The sequence below is a fragment of the Cnephaeus nilssonii genome (assembly GCF_951640355.1).
Source record: "Cnephaeus nilssonii genome assembly, chromosome: 3".
In the NCBI taxonomy this organism is placed as follows: Eukaryota; Metazoa; Chordata; class Mammalia; order Chiroptera; family Vespertilionidae; genus Cnephaeus; species Cnephaeus nilssonii.
The window spans coordinates 101,925,616-101,944,505 of NC_137074.1; the positions used below are offsets into that span (position 1 = coordinate 101,925,616).

At 41.4% G+C, this 18,890-nt stretch overlaps 2 protein-coding genes across 9 annotated transcripts in view; one reads left to right on the top strand and one right to left on the bottom strand.

Moving 5' to 3' along the window:
- Positions 1-18,890, bottom strand: part of MED12L (mediator complex subunit 12L) — a 420,881-nt gene that overhangs the window by 47,982 nt on the left and 354,009 nt on the right. For 6 of the 7 annotated variants that reach the window (XM_079766910.1, XM_079766915.1, XM_079766912.1 and 3 more), the window contains 10 exons: positions 18,661-18,851; positions 17,708-17,869; positions 15,439-15,550; positions 12,847-12,936; positions 11,741-11,850; positions 11,414-11,549; positions 10,429-10,590; positions 8,259-8,621; positions 6,110-6,266; positions 1,539-1,744 (listed from right to left, as the gene is read on the bottom strand). In XM_079766910.1, the coding sequence (XP_079623036.1) occupies positions 1,539-1,744; positions 6,110-6,266; positions 8,259-8,621; positions 10,429-10,590; positions 11,414-11,549; positions 11,741-11,850; positions 12,847-12,936; positions 15,439-15,550; positions 17,708-17,869; positions 18,661-18,851 (1,689 nt within the window). The remainder of the gene's footprint in view (positions 1-1,538; positions 1,745-6,109; positions 6,267-8,258; positions 8,622-10,428; positions 10,591-11,413; positions 11,550-11,740; positions 11,851-12,846; positions 12,937-15,438; positions 15,551-17,707; positions 17,870-18,660; positions 18,852-18,890) is intronic. The other variant, XM_079766913.1, reaches the window with a different exon arrangement.
- P2RY12 (purinergic receptor P2Y12) overlaps positions 10,844-18,890 on the top strand; it is a 51,063-nt gene continuing 43,016 nt past the window's right edge. Inside the window, exon 1 of one of the 2 annotated variants that reach the window (XM_079766921.1) lies at positions 10,844-10,935. The gene's annotated coding sequence lies outside the window, so the exon portion shown is untranslated. The remainder of the gene's footprint in view (positions 10,936-18,890) is intronic. The other variant, XM_079766920.1, reaches the window with a different exon arrangement.

Here is an 18,890-nt window from a genome sequence, read left to right on the forward strand (position 1 = left end):
AGGACTGCCGTGAGATCTAAGATAACAAATACATTTATAAGTGCGTGGAAGTGTATTGCCAAATGATAAGTGCTCCATCAGTGTTAGCTGCTTCTAACTAGTATTATTACCATTATCACCATAATAAAAATAGTACAATTTCAAGAAAAATTGAACACAAAAAGTATATAGAAACTAGAAAAAGAAGTCACAATCTTCCTTCCCTCTTTTTATTTTATGTATTTGTATAGATTCGTGGTTTCATGAGTCTATACTAAATTCTGTGTTACTTCTACATTCTAATAATCATGGTCATCTAAAAAGTTAAAGATATGCCCAGCCAGCTGGCTCAGTGGTTGAGCATCGACCTATGAACCAGGATGTCACGGTTCGATTCCTGGTCAAGGCATGTACCTAAGTTGCGGGCTCGATCCCCAGTGAGGGGCATGCAGGAGGCAGCCAATCAATGATTCTCTCTCATCATTGATGTTTCTATCTCTTTCTCCCTCTCCCTTCCTCTCTGAAATCAATAAAAAAAAAAAAAAAAGTTAAAGATAATGTGTTATAGGGCATAAAAATAGAAATAATATAAATCAAGAATTACTTTAAAGATAAGCATATACTGACGGTTATTTGCAATGTATTCTTTCTCTGCTACACTCCTTATTAAGTATGGAATAAAAACAGAGTCTGGCCCAGCTGGTATGGCTCAGTGGTTGAGCATCTACCTATGAACCAGAAGGTCATGGTACTATTTCCGGTCAGGGCACAAGCCCGGGTTTTGGGCTCCATCTCCAGTAGGGGACTCCAAGAGGCAGCTGATCAATGACTCTCTCTCCTTATTGATGTTTCTATCTCTCTCTCTCCTTTCCTCTCTGGAATCAATAAAAATATATATTTTTAAAAACACAGGATTTGCTCCGGGCATTGTAGGAGAAAACCTAAGAAACATAGGCTTCAGAGACACAACCTCAAAGTAGTAAATGGAATAAAAATACAGGAAAGTAGAGCTAAATACCTGAAAATACAGAATGTGGTGATGATTAAACACTGAATGAGAGCTCAGAGAAGGTCACTTCCAGGATGACAGTCCTGCTGCCTCTAAGGGACTGGAAAGTCATCACTTCTCCTCTGTGTTTTAAGGCATTCTTTAAGTCTGGAGTGGAGAACCTTCTTTCTGCCAAGGGCCATCTGGATATTTATGACAGCACTCGGGGGCCATACAAGAGTATCAACTTAAAAATTAGCCTGCTATATTTGGGCAAACATTTAATTAACTCCCCCCAATGCCTTTGCAGGGCCAGACCAAATGACTTTGCTGGCCTTATACAGCCCAGAGGCCGGATATTCCCCACCACCCCTGCTTTAAATGAACCTAAGACATTTCGAGTTCTTATCTGATCAAAGAGAACAGTATTTCTAAGCCTGTGTAAGAAAGAGATACGTGCACTCACCAGCACACAGGGTGTGCACGCAGGAAGCGCATGCTACACAGCCCTTGCTCACCCTAGCCAGAGGAAACCGTGAGGCGCAGAGGATCTCTGCTGGCCTGGACACACCTGCTGGCACGGCCGGGCCTGGGCCTGCCGGAGGAGCCGCTGCTGCTGCTGCAGGAGCTTCATCTGGACCAGCTGCTGCTGCGACGTGATGGCATGCAGCGAGGGCGGCTGCATGAGGGCGCCCGAGCGTCGCTGCAGCATGTTTGACAGGGCTTGCTTGGTGTTGGTGGGGACAAAGGAGCCTGTGGGGTCCAGTCTGGAGCCACCTACGAAGCAACCAGAAGGAAGGGCTTTCTGTACATTGATGTAACAGTTCCTACTTATTTTATTAAAATGCAGAAACCTCACCTCCGAGCCTCACTTTATGAAGCAAAATGGAACATAAGGCACCATCCCACCCTATACAAGAACTGCAGAATTTTCACAGGATAGGGATGGTGGTGCAGGAGCAATTATAACATTTGAACGGCCTCACGAAGGCCCGCCTGAACTGCTAAAGTGACATGCCCGAAACCGTGGTCTGCGTACTTTGGGAATCACATGGGCTTTAAATTATAGAAGGCTCCCAGGAACATATTTCTTGCATAAAATGTATTACGCTTGCCAAGTGTTCGAAGCCAGGCCTAAAAACCCTTTTGTAATTTAGACAATTGGAAGGTCATGGTACTTAAGGAAAATGCCTATCTTACAGTAGAGATGCTTGAAAATACTTAAAAAACTGGAAATGCTTGGAAACTTCAAATACCTTGATTTTAAATATAAAACACATCTTTTTGAAGGCTAGAAATAAAATAAACAAGAAATATTGATTATAGTGATGCTGAAGAAACCAAAGAAAATCCTTAACATTTTGCATATGTAATTTGCCAAATGTCTTTAAGAGTTCAGGGGGGAAAAAATTCAACATTTGCTGACTTCAAAGTAGGTGCTAACCCTTCATTTGCCAAACCGTCTACATACATTTATTCTTTAATGTACATGAATAAGAAAATGTCTATACAAAGAGCAAGTAATATGATGGAGACAAAAATTTTAAAGCTGATCTCTCAAAAACCCACATTCTTTTATACACTCAGTATCACAATATGATTTAGTAAGTAAGTCAGCAGCATTTGAAGATCATTTGGGGGGAAAATGGATAGTTGATTTGAGTAACATAGGGCAAGGTAACTTTGTGAAGCAAGAATGCAAACTAATATATAAAATGTAACTGACTCATTTTATGGATAAGGGACATACTTTTTAAAGATTAGACTGTGGTCTACTTTCTTTTATTTTTCCTAACTTTTCTATGTTATACCTCTGAACCAACTAAAAAAATAAATATAATAAATATGTTTGGAGGCTTGTTACTTTCCTCCCCTTCTATCGAATGCTATTCTGAATTTGATGTTTATTATTCATACACATTTCCTTATAATTTACCATACTGGCGTGTATACAGAGAAAAAGAGAGAGATTGGTAGAGGTGTGTGTGTGTGTGGACACTGTTTTGCGTTTAAACTAAACATATAAATGGAAACATGTTGTACATACTTTTCCTCAATTTCACAGGATTCACATTTTTATGAAATTCTATTATTTCACAGATATAAAATGCTCATAAGTAGTTGTTTACTGCACATACTTTTCTTACATGTCATCATATCATCATGCCTAAGACTTACCTAATACCCAGATTCCCCAACTTACAAATACCTTCTATAGCACTCTAGGGTGAAAGGGTGTGTGGCTTTACGACATACTGAGCCTTCTATTCATACAGTCCTTGTGCTGGACTCTGTTCTTGACAAAGTTGAAAATGCTACAAAGTTCACAAGGACCTTAGAATTAAAGAGAAAGTCAGAGGAGATGGCAACTGTGCATTATTTTCCACATTTACCACGAAGTCTAGCTTGTTCTTTGTAGTCTGCATTTACTCACTCAACAACCTCCTTGGAGCCGCTTACATGCTGCTGTCAGTTCTGGGGACACTAGTAAACATAACAGAAAACCCTGCCCTCACCGAGCTGACCTTCTGGGGCAGGCAGGTAAGTGACTATGTAGCACTTAAGCAAGCGCTGTTGCCATGGAGAAACAGAAAGGGGGAGGGAGACAGAGTGTATGGTGGTCAGTGCAAGCTCACTGAGAAAGTGGGGTCTGACCAAACCCAAAGGAGGCATTGAGCCATGCGGATGTCTGAGGGAGAGCATTCCCAGCACGGGGCCCAGCAGGTGCAACAGCCCTGCCGTGAGAATATATTCAGGTCATTTACTGAATGTGTCAGCTGTGCCAGGCTACCTTCTGAGTGCTATATTTTAAACATTTATTTTCAATCACCCATCCTATGATGGTATATATCAGCATATCTATTTTACAAATGATCAAGCTGTAAAATGATCAGGCACAAAGTAATTAGGACTTGACCAAGATTATACAGCAGAAAGTGGTAAAATGAGACTGTAAGCCCCAGAACAGCTCTCTGTGTTACTAATTTACAGGACAAACTGTGGATTCTCCACTGCTCTAAGCCAAGGATAAGATATCTTCTTCCCTAGACCTCAAAAATGTCATACTCAACTTACAATAAAAAAATTCACTATCCTGCAGAGCACAATAAGTAAAATATGATATACTAAAGGCCCAGTGCATGAAATTCGTGCATGGGAGGGGGGTCTCCTCAGCCCAGGCTGCACCCCCTCCAATCTGGGACACCTTGGGGGATGTCTGACTGCCGGTTTAGGCTGGATCCCGGGGATCCGGCCTAAACCAGCAGTCGGATATCCATCTCACAATCCTGGACCACTAACTCCTAATCGCTCACCTGCCTGCCTGCCTGGTTGCCCCTAACTTCCCCCCACTGCCGGCCTGGTCACCCCTTACTGTCCCCCCACTGCCAGCCTGGTTGCACCCAACTGCCCCCCTCTGCTGGCCTGGTCGCCCCTAACAACCCCCCCCCACACACACTGACCTGGTTGTCCCCAACTGCCGCCCCCCCTCCACCGGCCTAGTTACCCCTCACTGCCCCCACCACCAGCCTAATCTACTGCCCCTCCTGCTGTTCTGGCCGCCTCAACTGCACACCCCCCCCGCAACCGGCCTGGTCGCCGCTAACTGCCCTCCCTCCGCTGGCCTGGTCGCCTCTTATTGCCCCCCCTGCTGGCCTGGTCGCCCCATGCAACCTGCTGTTCAGTCATCTGGTCATCCCTCACCAAACCCCCTGCTGGCCTGGTTGTAGGCAGCCATCTTGTGAGGGTGTGAGGGTCAATTTGCATGTTACCTCTTTATTATATAGGACTAGAGGCCCGGTGCATGAAAATTCATGCACTGGAGGGGGGTCCCTCAGCCCGGCCTGCCCCTCTCACAGCCTGGGAGCCCTCAGGGGCAGGAGGCAACCTGGCGATCAGGGGAAGGCGACGCCCCCATCACACCTCTGCTGCTGCCACTGCCAGCAGTGCAAGCCTTGGCCGGCCTTGGTTACCTGAGCCTCAGGCGGCCCTGGGCGGTTGGGCAGCCACCATCTGAGGCTTGCCTGCACCTCGGGCGTTGGCTGGGCAGCTGACATCCGAGGCTTGCCTGCGCCTCAGGCTGGCCCTGGTGGCTGTGGGGGCTGAGGGGATTGGGGGACTCTGGAGGCAGGCGCACCATGGGGCTGAGAGGACTAGGCGCCACCATCTTGTGGCTATGGGCGCTGCCATCTTTGAGGGCGTGGCAGTCAATTAGCATATTCCCTCCTTATTGGCTGTGGGCACTGCCATCTTTGTGAGGGCCAATTAGCATATTCCCTCTTTATTAGATAGGATTAGAATGGCACATCCTAACAAATGCAGACTGAGATCTCAAAAATAATCTATTTTGCTAGAATAGGCAAACTTTCCTTTAGAAAGAAAATTAAATCCTTTCCTAATTAAGAAATCTTGTATTTGGAAAATTTTCACTCCATATATAAAATCTACCTGAGCTTGAATCAAAGCAATACCCAAATCAGCAACATCCACTCTGGATATGGCATTTTTCCTTGCTGATCGTATCTCAATCTACTTGCTGAACCAGGTTTCTGAAATCCATGGTATACACAATTTAAAATTCAAAACATAAGAAAGTAATAAAAGACATTGTGCAATACTGTCTAGTCTTTTAAAATGCTCGTAACTAAGACTGATAAAAATGTACACAAATTTCACAATATAAAACTTTGATCAACTTTATCTTACTAGAAGCCTGATGCACGAAATTCATGCAAAAGTAGGCCTTCCTTCTCCTGGCTGCCAGCACCGACTTCCCTTTGGCACCCAGGACCTGGGCTTCCCTCGCAGCCCCAGCTTCCTCGGAAGGTCATCCGGAAGGACGTCTGGTCTAATTGGCATAGTACGCTTTTATTATCATAGATAGCTTAAGATTTTCATCAGTGGCTAATTTCCTGCCAGCACTGAATGAAAACTCCAAAATCAGGCCACAAACTCATAACTGAAACCTTATTTTAGAAGAAGTAACATGTGGAATGGAGAGAATTCTACAAATGTCAGCTGAGCACTCAGCTCTTGAAACTTTCAAGTTTTAAGAAGGTTTCAGATTAAAAGCAAGGAAAACCCCAAGTGAGAACTCCAAGCCACCTGTCATCTCGAGGACCCGACCCTGCTGTCTTCACGTACCTGGAGGAAGAGCCTGGCTCTGCAGGAAAAAGCCGGGCTGCTGGGGCTGCCCCATCAGGTTGTAGCCCCACAAGGCAGGCTGTGGGTGGTGCGTCATCTGGGCGGAGATGGGTGAGTAATTAGGAGGCACTCGGTATATGTTGCTCTGTGGATACTCCTTCAACATGAAGTTAAAACAAAAAGTTACTTAACTCCACACACCACACAGGAAATGGGCGCAAATTCTTCCTATCACATTATTTGAGATAACTCCTCTCCCAGTAGATAAGGCTATTTTATAAATGGAGAGGTGGAAGGCAGAAGTCTCAATATATTCTCTGCAAAACACTCATTTAGTTAATACTTTTCCTTAATTTAAAAAGAACTTGGCTACAGCGGAGGAAGATGGAAAAAATACCTTTTCTCAACTTTATTTTAAAATACTAAAAACACATTTAAAATCTTGATATTGACCGCCAACCACAGCTGAAAGAGCGTCTTTATAATTGCAAAGTCTCCCAATCAAAGGCCTTGCTGATGCCTGGGGTCAGGATCAGATTCCTGCCAGAGGCCCACAATAGTTCAGAACCAGGCCAGGCTCAGACAGGATCTTATTTCGTTTTCAAGCCAGTATTCTGCAAGAGCTGGCTCCACCACTATCCTGCAAACACAACCACTTCCACCACCACCACCACCCCTCCCCCCACCTCCCAACAGGGCTTCCTCTTCCTCACAGCAGCCAAAAGTCTCTAAGGGTCACAGCTCTAGACTAGCCCTAAAGGACAAAGGAAAAATTAAATTTTAGAAAAGTAAAGCCCCATCAGGAAGAGGCAGCCTCGGGAGTAGTGTGGGAGGTGAAGAAATGACCAAGACTCACTTGGGGAATGAGATGAGTTTTAGGTCTTTTGCATCTAAAAAGAACAGAAATCCATCTCTTGGCTGGACAGGCTGGGAAACCCAGTTTTCAGGGGATGGCAGTCTGGACCTTATTAAGTACCCCTTTCAGGACAAAGGAATACAGGCAGGAAGACTGCATGAAAGATGATACTGACACTCAAGTGACATCCAAAAGTGATAATGATCATTTCTAGAATAATAATCACCAAACTATCCAATTGACAAAGACATGTTTCGGCTTTGACATAGGTAAACAATAACATTAAATAATCATGGTGTCTAAACACTACATTGTGAATATTTTTTCCACTGCACAGCAAGAACACCTTTGAATTTCATAGGAAAATAATCTCAAATCGTCTCTCAAGTATTTTTCAGTTAAATGGAAAGATATTTCATATTTTAATTCTGTAAGTTCTATAAAATTATTTTAAATTACCGTCTCATAGATTTCTGTTGTTTTTAAGAAAATGTTGCTATAGATAGGCAAGTCTAGTAGGCAAACTAGAAATGAAACTACCTCACGTTTATGTTATCTTTTATAAAGTCTGAAAATATGATAGAGAAGTAGAACACACAGGTGAGGAAGGTGAAGTGTGAATATGAAATCTCATGAACATCCTATTCAATATATTAGATGGAGATTTATCTAGGGAAGAGCAAATAGAGTGTTTTTATTTTATTTTAATATACTATGGCTATCAATTGCCCAAAATACAATAACTATGTTAAACACAGCTTATAGTAAAAATACGTGAGAGGATGAGATTTTATAGGTCTGAAAAATTCAAGTGTCAAATCTGAGAAATTATGAGGCACTGAAATATTAAATACTAGAGGCCTGGTGCATGAAATTTGTGCACAGGTAGGGTCCCTAGGCCTGGCTGGTGATCAGGGCCAATCGGGGCCTTCTGGCTGCCAGCCAGGGCCTTCCTTCATTCAGTGCCACCCCCTAGTGGTCAGCATACATTATAGCAAGCGGTCGAACTCCCAGTAGGTCAAATTCACAAGGGGACAATTTGCACATTAGCCTTTTATTATATAGGATTATTCACAATGGAAGTCTAAAATTAAATAGTTATAAAAAGTAGAGGAAGAAAAACCAAAAGCTATGATCCTAATTCTATTCAGTATGACAGTGCCTCATTAGGATAATTATTACAAAAAAAAAAAAGGTTTTTACTGCTTTTAGCAGTGCTTCTAGATATATAACATGGACACTAAATCTACTGGATGCTCTTGCATCAAAGTTCCCTCTACTTCCTGCACTTACATCCACTCTTGAGCTTGACTTTGTCTTGCGCTTCCTTCCCTTTGTTTTCTTCTCTTCATCTGTTGTGGTTTTTCCCTGATCTGAGAACTCAGCTGATTTCCTCTCTGGTTCCTGAGAAATAGGGGACGTGGGCTCTTCCTCTTCCTCCTCGGGAGGCAGGGGCAGCGGCTCGAGGTAGTAACTTCGGGGCTTGGGCATAGGGTGTGTGTGGTACAAAAGGAGGTGGTGCTGCTCCTCATACTTGATCACCTTCCGGTCCATTCGGACTGTCCCGAACCAGGCCCAGGACAGAGGAGCTGGGTTCTTCTGACCCTCAAACAAATCCCAGGGGGACACCTTCTGCTTCGTAGAGACCTGGAGACCCTGTGGCAAAATAACACTCTATGACCACACCCTCAGACCTTTATCTGATTAGGGTAAGGCTTACTTAGGACATGGATTCAGAGAACATTTTGGATGGTGTGGGCCTTGGAGAGAACTTAGCATAGAGCAGACAGGCTAACTAATCAGTCCAGGGTCACACAGTTAGATCACCAGTGGGGTTGGCTAGGATCCACAGTTCTATGGTTCTCTCTACCACTGAGTTCCATTCAGGCTGCAAGACCAGAGAGTCCAATGTAGTTTACTGTACAGTGGCATTTTTTCATGTAGTTTTCTTTTGTTAGCAAAAAAATAATTTCTAAGGAATGCTACAAAGTTGATCTTACTATACTAAATTATAATCAGTTATAAACCTTTGGAATCCATTTATTGTTTTTAGAATAAGAAACATTCAGCCTCTAATTGGGCTCAAATGAACTTTAATCCAAACATGAGTGGACTTGATTCAATATGGGCACCTTTCATGTATTTAATAAGCCAGCCTTGGAATAGTTAAGTCATTTTATTACAGAATTAACTTTACCAACACGTAGAAATAAACTCCTTCAATTCAAGCTCATCTCTACAGAGTTCAGAGGAGAAAATGCTATTTTGTTTCTGAAAATAAGAAGTTTATTTTTAACATTAATTGGTGATGTCCCTTGGTACTTTCCCTGGTATAGCAATTTGAAAATACTTTTCTTCAGTATGAACCCAAAAGTAATTACTCGGGCATTCCATAACTATGCCCTCTTACCTACATACTCTTCCATGAGCATCTTTATCAAGAACCAAGGCTCAGTACCATCTGCATACTGACTGCTTCCTGATATGTCTTGAGATTAGACTTCTCTCCTGGGTGCCAAGACCACATCTCCAAATGACTTATACATGTCTCACCACTAGAGAGCCCACCAGCACTGCAAACTCAACTTGCCCATAATTCTAGCTGTTTCTCTCCACAAATGCACCAGTGCGGTAAGCACCTAAAGTACTCCGAATTATTGCAGCATTGCAGTTCAATGAGTCACCTTTTTTGTGTCTTTGCATAAATTCTTCCCTTTCCCTGTAGTACATTTCCCCCTACCTCCCAGCTAACTCTTAATCCTTCAAAATGATTCCTGTCGATTTTCCTGGGGATGCTGCTCCAACTACTTACATGTCATCTGAGTGTGACGGCTCCTTCTCGGGATCCCTAACACTGTGGAGCATGACACACAAACCTCACCACACTCTGTCTATCTACTACTAGAGGGTGGGCGCTCTGTCTTCCATCTCTGTGATTGTGGGAATCTGTGGTTGTTCATGTTCGTTGAAAGAATCATGGACCACTCTTCTTGTATTATAAGAAAACCTTGCTTACTCTCTTATATGAAATCAAGTGTTCATTAAATATTGTTTAATTGACATGAAAATAAAGTACCATCACTTTAAACATTTTTACTCAAAATAGTTTACTACATTACGACTTTTATCAAAGATTCTTATCTAAACGTACTGTTTCCAATTCTGAAGTAAAATCAGAGTTGATCTTTTGCTTTTTTTTTTTAACTCTAAGCTTTTTAGTTTTCTATTGTTGAATTTAAGAAATTCACTTAAATTCAAGTACAATTTTAAGTAAAGATCTTGAAAGATTTAACTTTTATGATAACGCCAATAACCATTAAATGATAAAAATATGCTTTTAAAAACCAGGAAACTGTAAAATTAAGATGCTTTATATGCTTTACAGGAAGACAAGAAGCTGTATTTTGTTTTTGTAAGTTTAACACGTAGTTATATACACGAGAAACAAACACTTTACTCTTGCCTGTTTTTTATCTATAGAGTCGAATCCAGCAATTTTGTTTCCCTTTGTGTCGATCAAGGAACCCATAGGCTCACAAGTGATGACATCACATGTCTGTTTTGGCAAAGGCAGCAGCTGTTGAACTTTATCAATACTTTCTGACCGCTTGTCTCCTAGCTCTTTCTAAAAAAAAAAAAAAAAAAAAAAACAGAGAGAAAAAGAGAAGTGGAACAAAAATTACAATGAAGGCAAAAGTTGCCCAGAAGGAAGTTCCCTTATGAAACATTTCCATTATATAGCTGAAATGTTCTTTCACTTGGAACATGGTCTACGCTGCAGCTCTCAATTACAGTGGTGAGTATGTTTCATTTCTTCATTTTAGGTAGAAAATAGAACACATAGAAAGGCACCCTTGTTACACAACAAACATCACAATGCTGAAATGACAAAATCTAGGGCAGCAACTATAACAAGAAGGCAGGAGCCGCCGCACGGAACACGTTCTCGCATGCAGGGCTACAGCACAAGGTAACCATTGGTTATTTTCCTGTAAGGTCATCAGATATATTGATTTTTTTCTCCTCTGCGGTTTACTTAGAGTTTATTTCAAAGACTGTGTTAGTGGTTAGTAAAATGAATTGGAATTAGATATATCAGTACAAGTGATTATTTTTCAACTGCATGTGCCAGTCCAAGCACAAATGTATCTTGAATCTGATGCTAGCACTCTGATTAGATATTTGGTAATGCATTCCTAAAGTTCCTTAAAAAAATTAAACATGTTTTATGAATATAAATATTTTTAAAAGACAAACCTTCAAACTACATGCTTACTACTTTGGGGTTCTAGTGAGCTAATGTAAAGCAAATAGCAAAATAATCACATTAAATTAATTTGAGTGCAACAAATAACCTTTAATGTAATGAGAAGTAAAATTAGATAAAATGTACTAAATAACAAATCCACAAACAATCTGAGCTCATAATAAGCAGGTCACAAACTTGCCTTCAGTTTCTTTACTAAATTCATGTATGCGCGTCTGTTCTCTTCAGATCCCCCTGGCAATGCGTTGGACAGGTCAGAGGCTAACGTTCCATTGATTAAAACACCCAGCATGTCAAGAACTGTGGTGAATAATTCACTAAGAGGGGACAGAAAAGGATTATTTTCACCTCAGAGCAAAACCAAGATAATCTTAACCAAGTGAGAATGTTTGTTTAAGGCATAGAATGTACCTAAGAAAATAAGATGCGGCAGAATTTAACATCAGTGCATCAAAGCCTGTGCCATGTACACGTGCAGCCAAGCAAAGGTGAAATGACAAGTACATACTTGTTAGTGTGCATGTCCACGGTCCCAGAAGTGATGGTCTGCAGGAGGAGGAGGGCCCAGTCTGTGGTCCACTGGGTGCTCCTTTGCACCGTGTCAAACATCCCTCCCACCTGGTCCGCAAAAATACAACAACAAGTCTGCATTGTGTTAAAGGGAAAAATATACCGTATTTAGCCAAACTTTGATTAATTAAAGAAAATCCTCAAAAAGAAAAAAAGGAAGAAAAGAGCACCTGAGTGTGGGCACATCGTCAATAGGAATTAGAGCTTTCCCTTGACAGCTGATCCTGGAACCTGCAGAGGCTTAGGGGTAATGACCTTCCTCTTAGTAGAAAATCTACATATGACTCCTCCTCCTCCTACTATAAATCAGTGTAATTAGCTTTCTTTTATTCCTAAACATTCAGGATACCCTCCTTAATGATGTGATTTAGTCGAATTAAATCTAAATAGGGCAAAAACCACATAATCTGATTGGGCTGCCCATTACTATTGAATCTAAGCCTGTTGTCATAATAACACTCACAATTATCCAGTAACACAGAAGTAATGAAGAACAGGAGGCGTGGCCCCCAGGTGTACTCTTTCAAGTGTGGGAATTAAGTTGAAATCAACTGGTGAATATTCCCAGAGTGCCCTTCAGCTGGCTTGTCCAGTGTGAAAGGAAAATTCAAAGGAATGTTCAATGTGTGAGAATTTTAAATTTCTGAGATTCCACGTAGAATTTGTTTTTATGATCAATTTGATAATTTTGACTTAAACGTCACTTTAATATGGTTTTTAAAGAAGTATAGTCAAAACTAACATCCACCTCAGGATACTGGTCCTCTAAGTCCTCCTCCGAGCTCTCACCCTAAAGGAAAGATTCCCTGGGGCAGGGCTGCAGAAGGCGACCCAAAGCCTAAAATACCTACCTACTGCTGTCCGGAAGTCAGGCCAGACAGGAAGAACAGCAGCCAGGAAGACAGAAGGTTAGAGGGACAGGGAAGTAGTCACGGAGAGCAAACCGCAGAGGGCCTCACCTTGCAATGAAGACTGTGACCACAGTGGAAGTGGGAGGCTATCTAAGATAAGTTTAACGCGGGCAGAAGACTGGAAATGTCTTACCAAATTCAGGCGGAGCTGCAATGCTTCGTGCATCATCTGCCGTGCTTTTATGTCATCTTGGTATCGCTCTTCTCTCCAATTACTTAAGATCTAAACCAGACAATACATTAAAAAAAAATCCAGAACTGGTTTCCCCTGTTAAAATTAAATTTTTCATATTTTAAGTTAAATTGAGCTTTTACTGATGGTCAAAAATAACTTCTTAGTTTAACAAATTAAATAAAAATTTCCTCCCCTTCCACTTAGCAGACAAAAATCTGGCTATTTCTTTTTCATTACCTTTCCAGGTGGAAGAAGAAAAATCTTTTCTAATTACTTATCCAGTGACAAGTCTTAGAAAACATTTTTAGAGGACCATCAAGTTAAACATTAACAAAAATGAAGATCAGTTTTTAAATACAGTTGACCCTTGAATAACATGGGTTTGAACTGTGCAGGTCCACTTACACATGGATTTTTCAGTAAATATGCAGGCAGCCCCTCTATAAATATGGGTTTCATATCCAAGAAATAGTATTTTTTATTTGAGGTTGGAAATTTGTGGATTGTGAAGGGCCGACTGTAATGTGCTGTTCTTCACCATAAGGGACTTGAGCATTCTCGGGTTTTGATTTCTGAGCGAGGATCCTGGAACTAATCCACTGTGAATTCCAGGAAGATGACTGGAGTTTTGGGAAGGCAAAAGTTATATAAATTTTTTTATTATCTTGGGGTCGGTGCCCTTAAACCCCATGCAACTCAAGGGTCAACTACACATCATTTCATTGGTCTTATAAAGATAAGTATTAGGCAGATAAAATTACATTTTATATCAGCTCGGGGTTATATTTCTAGGGACACGCTGTGAACCCTAGCAAATGTACTAGTATCATTTTAGTGTCCTTTTGAAGTGGAATCTTGTCACTTTATAGACTTGTCTTCCTTGATAAAGATAATACATACTATTTTGAAAAATGTGACAATTTGGACATTAGTCAAGTGGCATATCCACTTATAAAGTGAGTGCCTCTTCCCTGACTCAGAATAATGCTGGGAAAGGGAAGGTGTTCTTAGGAAGGGCAAACTGCAAGTGGGCAACACCCCAGGATCAGATGGCAGGAGCAAAAACAAATGCATACCCTCCCCCCCCCCAAAAAAAAAATCTCATGCTGCCATGCTCTGAAATATGTGTTAACTAATGAGAACCATCTTAAAATAGTTGAAATGAGTCACATGCAGAAGTCAGCCCAGCAGATGACCTGTAAGTATCCTGCAGGGTAAGAGGAGAACCCTTTCCACAGCTCATCAAAAGCAATGGGCTTCTCCCAAGGCGAGATAAGGGTGCAAGGCAGTTAACAAAGCACACTAGGTGCCATGGAGCTTACATTCAAGGGGCAGGATGAATAATAAAAATCAGGTGTAACAAGTGGTATGAACTGGGGCCAGGGGATAGAGAATGACCATCGTTCTATTTTTAGAGAGTGATCGGGGAGAGCCTCCTGCAGGAGGTGACCTGTGAGCAGAGACCTGAGGAAGTGAGGGAGACAACCATGTGCATGTCTGAGAGGAAAGCCGTCCAGGTGAAGGGAAGAAAAGATGCAAAGGTGCTGCAACGAGAATTTGTTCAAGGACCAGCAATGCGGTCACTGTGAAAAGAATGGCGTGAGCAAGGCCATGGTTGATAGGAAAAAGGTAGAAGTGAGAGCCAGTGCCAAATCACTAAGGCCTTATAAGCCCAGGCTTCGAATCTTTATTCTAGGTGTAGCAGGAATGATTGCAGCATTTTGGGGACCAAATAAATGTGATTCACATTAAAAAGGATTATTCTGGTGACTGTGTAGAGAATAGATTTCTCATATCCAAAAGGTAGAAGCCAATGGGAGAACCAAGTAAGTGTCCTTGTTCATGTTCATCTAGTACCATCCAAGGAAAAGACGTGATGTCAGAGAGCCACAGCACCACAGGAGGGCTCCATTAGGCTCTGCAGCAGGATAACACATCCCACATGACCCACCCACCCACTCTGCTCAATTCCACAATCTCCAGTTTCTAATGTGGTCACCAGTTTCCTTGTGGTACAGACAATGCAAGTGCCAGGGGAACTGTAGTTGCTGGAAAGACAAAGTCCGTATTCTGTATCAATGAACCAAAATGACTTCTGATTTATAAAGGAGTATCTTGTGTACTTGACTGGCATCATCCTGGCTCTGGCAGTAAAATGAAATTGAGTTTCTGCACCTACAGGGCTCAAGATGAGACCCTGACTGATAGGTGGGAGACCCCTTAGGTCTCAGATCTCTATTTCTGTCCTCCTGCCATGCCGACTGCAACAGGGACATCCCCAGGACCCCTCCCCTGAGGCAGGATCAGGAGAGGAACAGACATGTCCAAGTTATGTGCAATATGCAAATGTTACTTTTATAGTCTGTGGACATTAATATAAAATTGTTAATCTTGTGGTGTCAGGTAGGAGAATAGAGCATGGATTACGCCAACCTGCATCTAATCCAATCACAGTGCGTCCTTATTAGTTTAATCTCAGCATTTGAAAGGAAAACAAATTAATGCTATTAGAAAAATACTTGCCTGGCTTAATACTCTACTCTACTTTACCTGATTAACTTGATTCTGGAGAGACATTAGGAGGCCTTCTCGTTGTTCATCTTGTCCCTTAAGGCAGGTAAGGACCAGTGAGAGGAATGGTTGTTGGCTCAAAAGAGACATACTACAAAGCAAATCATAACAGTAGATCTAGTTAGAAAGAATGGATTACTTCCTTGCAACACTGACTTCTTGTCCTCCGGTTTTTGACTCACTATTTTACTAAGTCATATCTCTACTGATTATATTAAAAGCCACAGTAATGCTTCTAAATAATTTAATATTGAAGGCATTTCCCAAACTAGCATAAATTCATACTGCAAATGAGTGTGTAAGGGCGGAGAAGGAAGAAGAGAATTTGTATTTTACATCAGTAAGTTGCATTTTATAATACATATCAGAAGGAATATCACCTTATACACAGAATAAAATTTAAAATGTACACTTCCTGTCACACAAAACTCTTATTTTAGGGTCCAGCCCTGATTGCTGTGCTTGTTTTATTTTTCAGCACATTTCTCGAGAACAAAGAGTGGGGTATTTACTGGTAGAGCTGAGACAGCACCTGGTTCAAGGACGCAGTATCGCACAGCAAATGTCTTGCCAAATACCAGAGTGCTTGCTCGTGACCTGAGGAGCACAGCCCCTCCAACCCACAACCTCGACTTCCAAGGGGTTTTAAGACATTTGGGCCCAGCCGGTGTGGCTCAATGGTAGACCTAGAGCGTCAACCTATGAACCAGGAGGTCACAGTTCGATTCCCGGTCAGGGCACATGCCTTGGTTTCGGGCTCAATCCCCAGTAGAGGGCGTGCAGGAGGCAGCCGATCAACAATTCTCTCATCATTGATGTTTCTATCTCTCTCTCCCTCTCCCTTCTTCTCTGAAAGTAATAAAAATATTTTTTAAAAAGACATTTGGTAAAAATTCTATTAAAATGTATTCAGTTATTAGAGAACAACTAACTAGTCATACTGATAAACTAATTGCTACACCGCAAAAAAAATTCTTCAAATAAGATCAAGGGCAAAATATTTCAATCTGCTTCATTTTACATCAGCAGACTGAGAGAGATTGACTTGGGAAGGGCCATTTTGAAACTTTGTACTAGCCTCTTGACCTCTCTGTGGTAGGCGGGGCAATGTACATACAATCACCCATTAGCTAACAAACTTTGAGAACTAAATTGAGTCATCTGGTTGGTTAATTAATGCTAGCAAACATAAAACAATCAGATAACGAACAAAATATGAGCAAAGTTAGGTCTCTACCAAATGTTCTTCAGTTAAGAATGCAGGCTCAGAAATCAGACCACCTGGTGTAAACACCAGCTTCCTAACTCCTTAGCTGTGTTCTCAAGAAATTTACTTAGCCTTTCAGTGCATCAGTTTTGTTTTTTTTAATCTATAAAAAGTGTATAATGGTAGAGCTAAGATCAGCACCTGGTTCATGATTGCTATGAGATTTTAAAAGTTTGATTATGTATGAAATAAATTTTATATAGGGGTTGGCATTTATAAGAGCTCAACAAATGATGGGTACCAAAATATTATTAATTAGAAGAAAAAAATATTTCAAAATTTTTATTTTTTTTCTTTATCCCCCCCCAACCATCATTTATCCCCCCTGTACCCTCTTTCACTTCCACCCACCCTTATCCCCCCACAATCAAACAGAAGAAATTATCATTATTTCCCCCTTATCCTTTGGTGCTAAATTCACCATGTTTTCACATTCGAGTGTGGTTTTAGATTTCTTCAGTAACACAGTCAGTTTTCAAATAGAATTATTTGAAATCTTTTCAGGGCATAAAATAAATTAACATTAAACTTCATGGTTTGTAAGTTTTAGTATCTAACCTAGAACAAGAACCTTAAATGCTAAAAATATTGGTAACTATTTCAGGGTCCAACAAGACAGAACGAGAAATATTCCTATGTATTCTAAACATAAAGAACTAAGTAATAAAATAAAAAGAAATACAAGTGATTAAAAGGAGAAAACAGGGACCAGGTGGCAATCCAGGTCTGATTCAGGGCGCAGTGGGGCTAAGAAGTCAGGATTTCCATAGGGCGGCGAGGATCGGGGTGCGTAGGCAGAACTGAGAACGCATAAACGGTGGAACCTGGAACTTCTTAGGAACAGCGCCTCACCTAACAAAATACTTTCAAATTCATTTAATAAAATCTCAGTGGACGTGGAGGGCAGTGAACACGTGTGTCTGTAGAAGGCTACGTTTCTTTCTTTCAAATCTGACCGAGAGCCACCCCGTGCAGCCGTACCTTTTCTGCTTTTGTCTGTCTCTTTCCTTCTTCGAGGAAGAACCCAAGTGCTGGCCCTTCTCCAGCTCCTCCCCGGCAGCTTTCAGGACTCTTCCCTGCACTGAGGTGGGCAGCCTGGCAATGAGCGGGGCCACCAGCCACACGCCCCTGCGTTCAGAGGAGCTAAAATCAGAAACAGGCGTTATGCCCAACGAGGCACCTTTTCCTCACAGTTGTAACGGAAACTCCCATGGAAAAATTTTATACACAAGAGACACTGGTTATTCAGAAACGTCCCTTTCATTTCTATGCGATCGCACAGTAAATATCTTGCCAAATACCAGGTATTTGCACACACTTTTCCACGCGTGCTTATAGAGGGCAATGAAAGACACGGTTCTGGGAGGACACTAGAACTAAACGTTGGTTTAAAAATCTATAAACACATATTATTGTGGCTCTCTGATTAGTAACAGTCCTTTTGTCCAACACTTTTTTGTCCTGGTTAAGATATGAAATGTTCTGGTTACGTTTAAGCACAGTGATAGCCTGTTTTTAAAATTTTATAATTCACCAGTTATACTTTACACCAAAATGATGAAATACAGCTAATATGCCTTTCATGATCATCATTTATGCAAAAATGCTAAATTTTAAAGAAGGCAGAAAAAGTGTTTCCTATGTAATGAATACCACAGAACAGTGAACACTAAAGAAATTAATGCACCCTGAATGTCACCTGTGGTTTCAAGGAGTCTGGGCCCGATTAACCTAGCATTTGGAACACTAAGATATCATGCAGCCTGGAGTATTGCCCTTTAACTTATTATTAAATAATGATAATTGACACAAGTAATTACTTTCTTCATATTCCTGCAGCTTTATGAAAAAATACTGATTATGCAAATAAAACACACCGTTACATGTGAAAAATTAACAAGAGACTACTAGTAATAAATCTACAGAAAAAATACCTTAGAAATGTCTTTATTCCATTCTGCCTTGTGCTGCCGGCATCGGTGCTTCCGATCCCGTTCGGGTTGAAGAGCCCCGTGCTGGAATTGGAGGAGTTGATGCTCATGTCAGCAGACTGCTGGAACACCTCTATGGTTGCCTTAGCAATATTGTCCAGTAAGTTGTTCATTTCGGCCACCGAACCAGAGCCCTAGGGTCAGACACAAGAAAACTAGCACACATACATTTT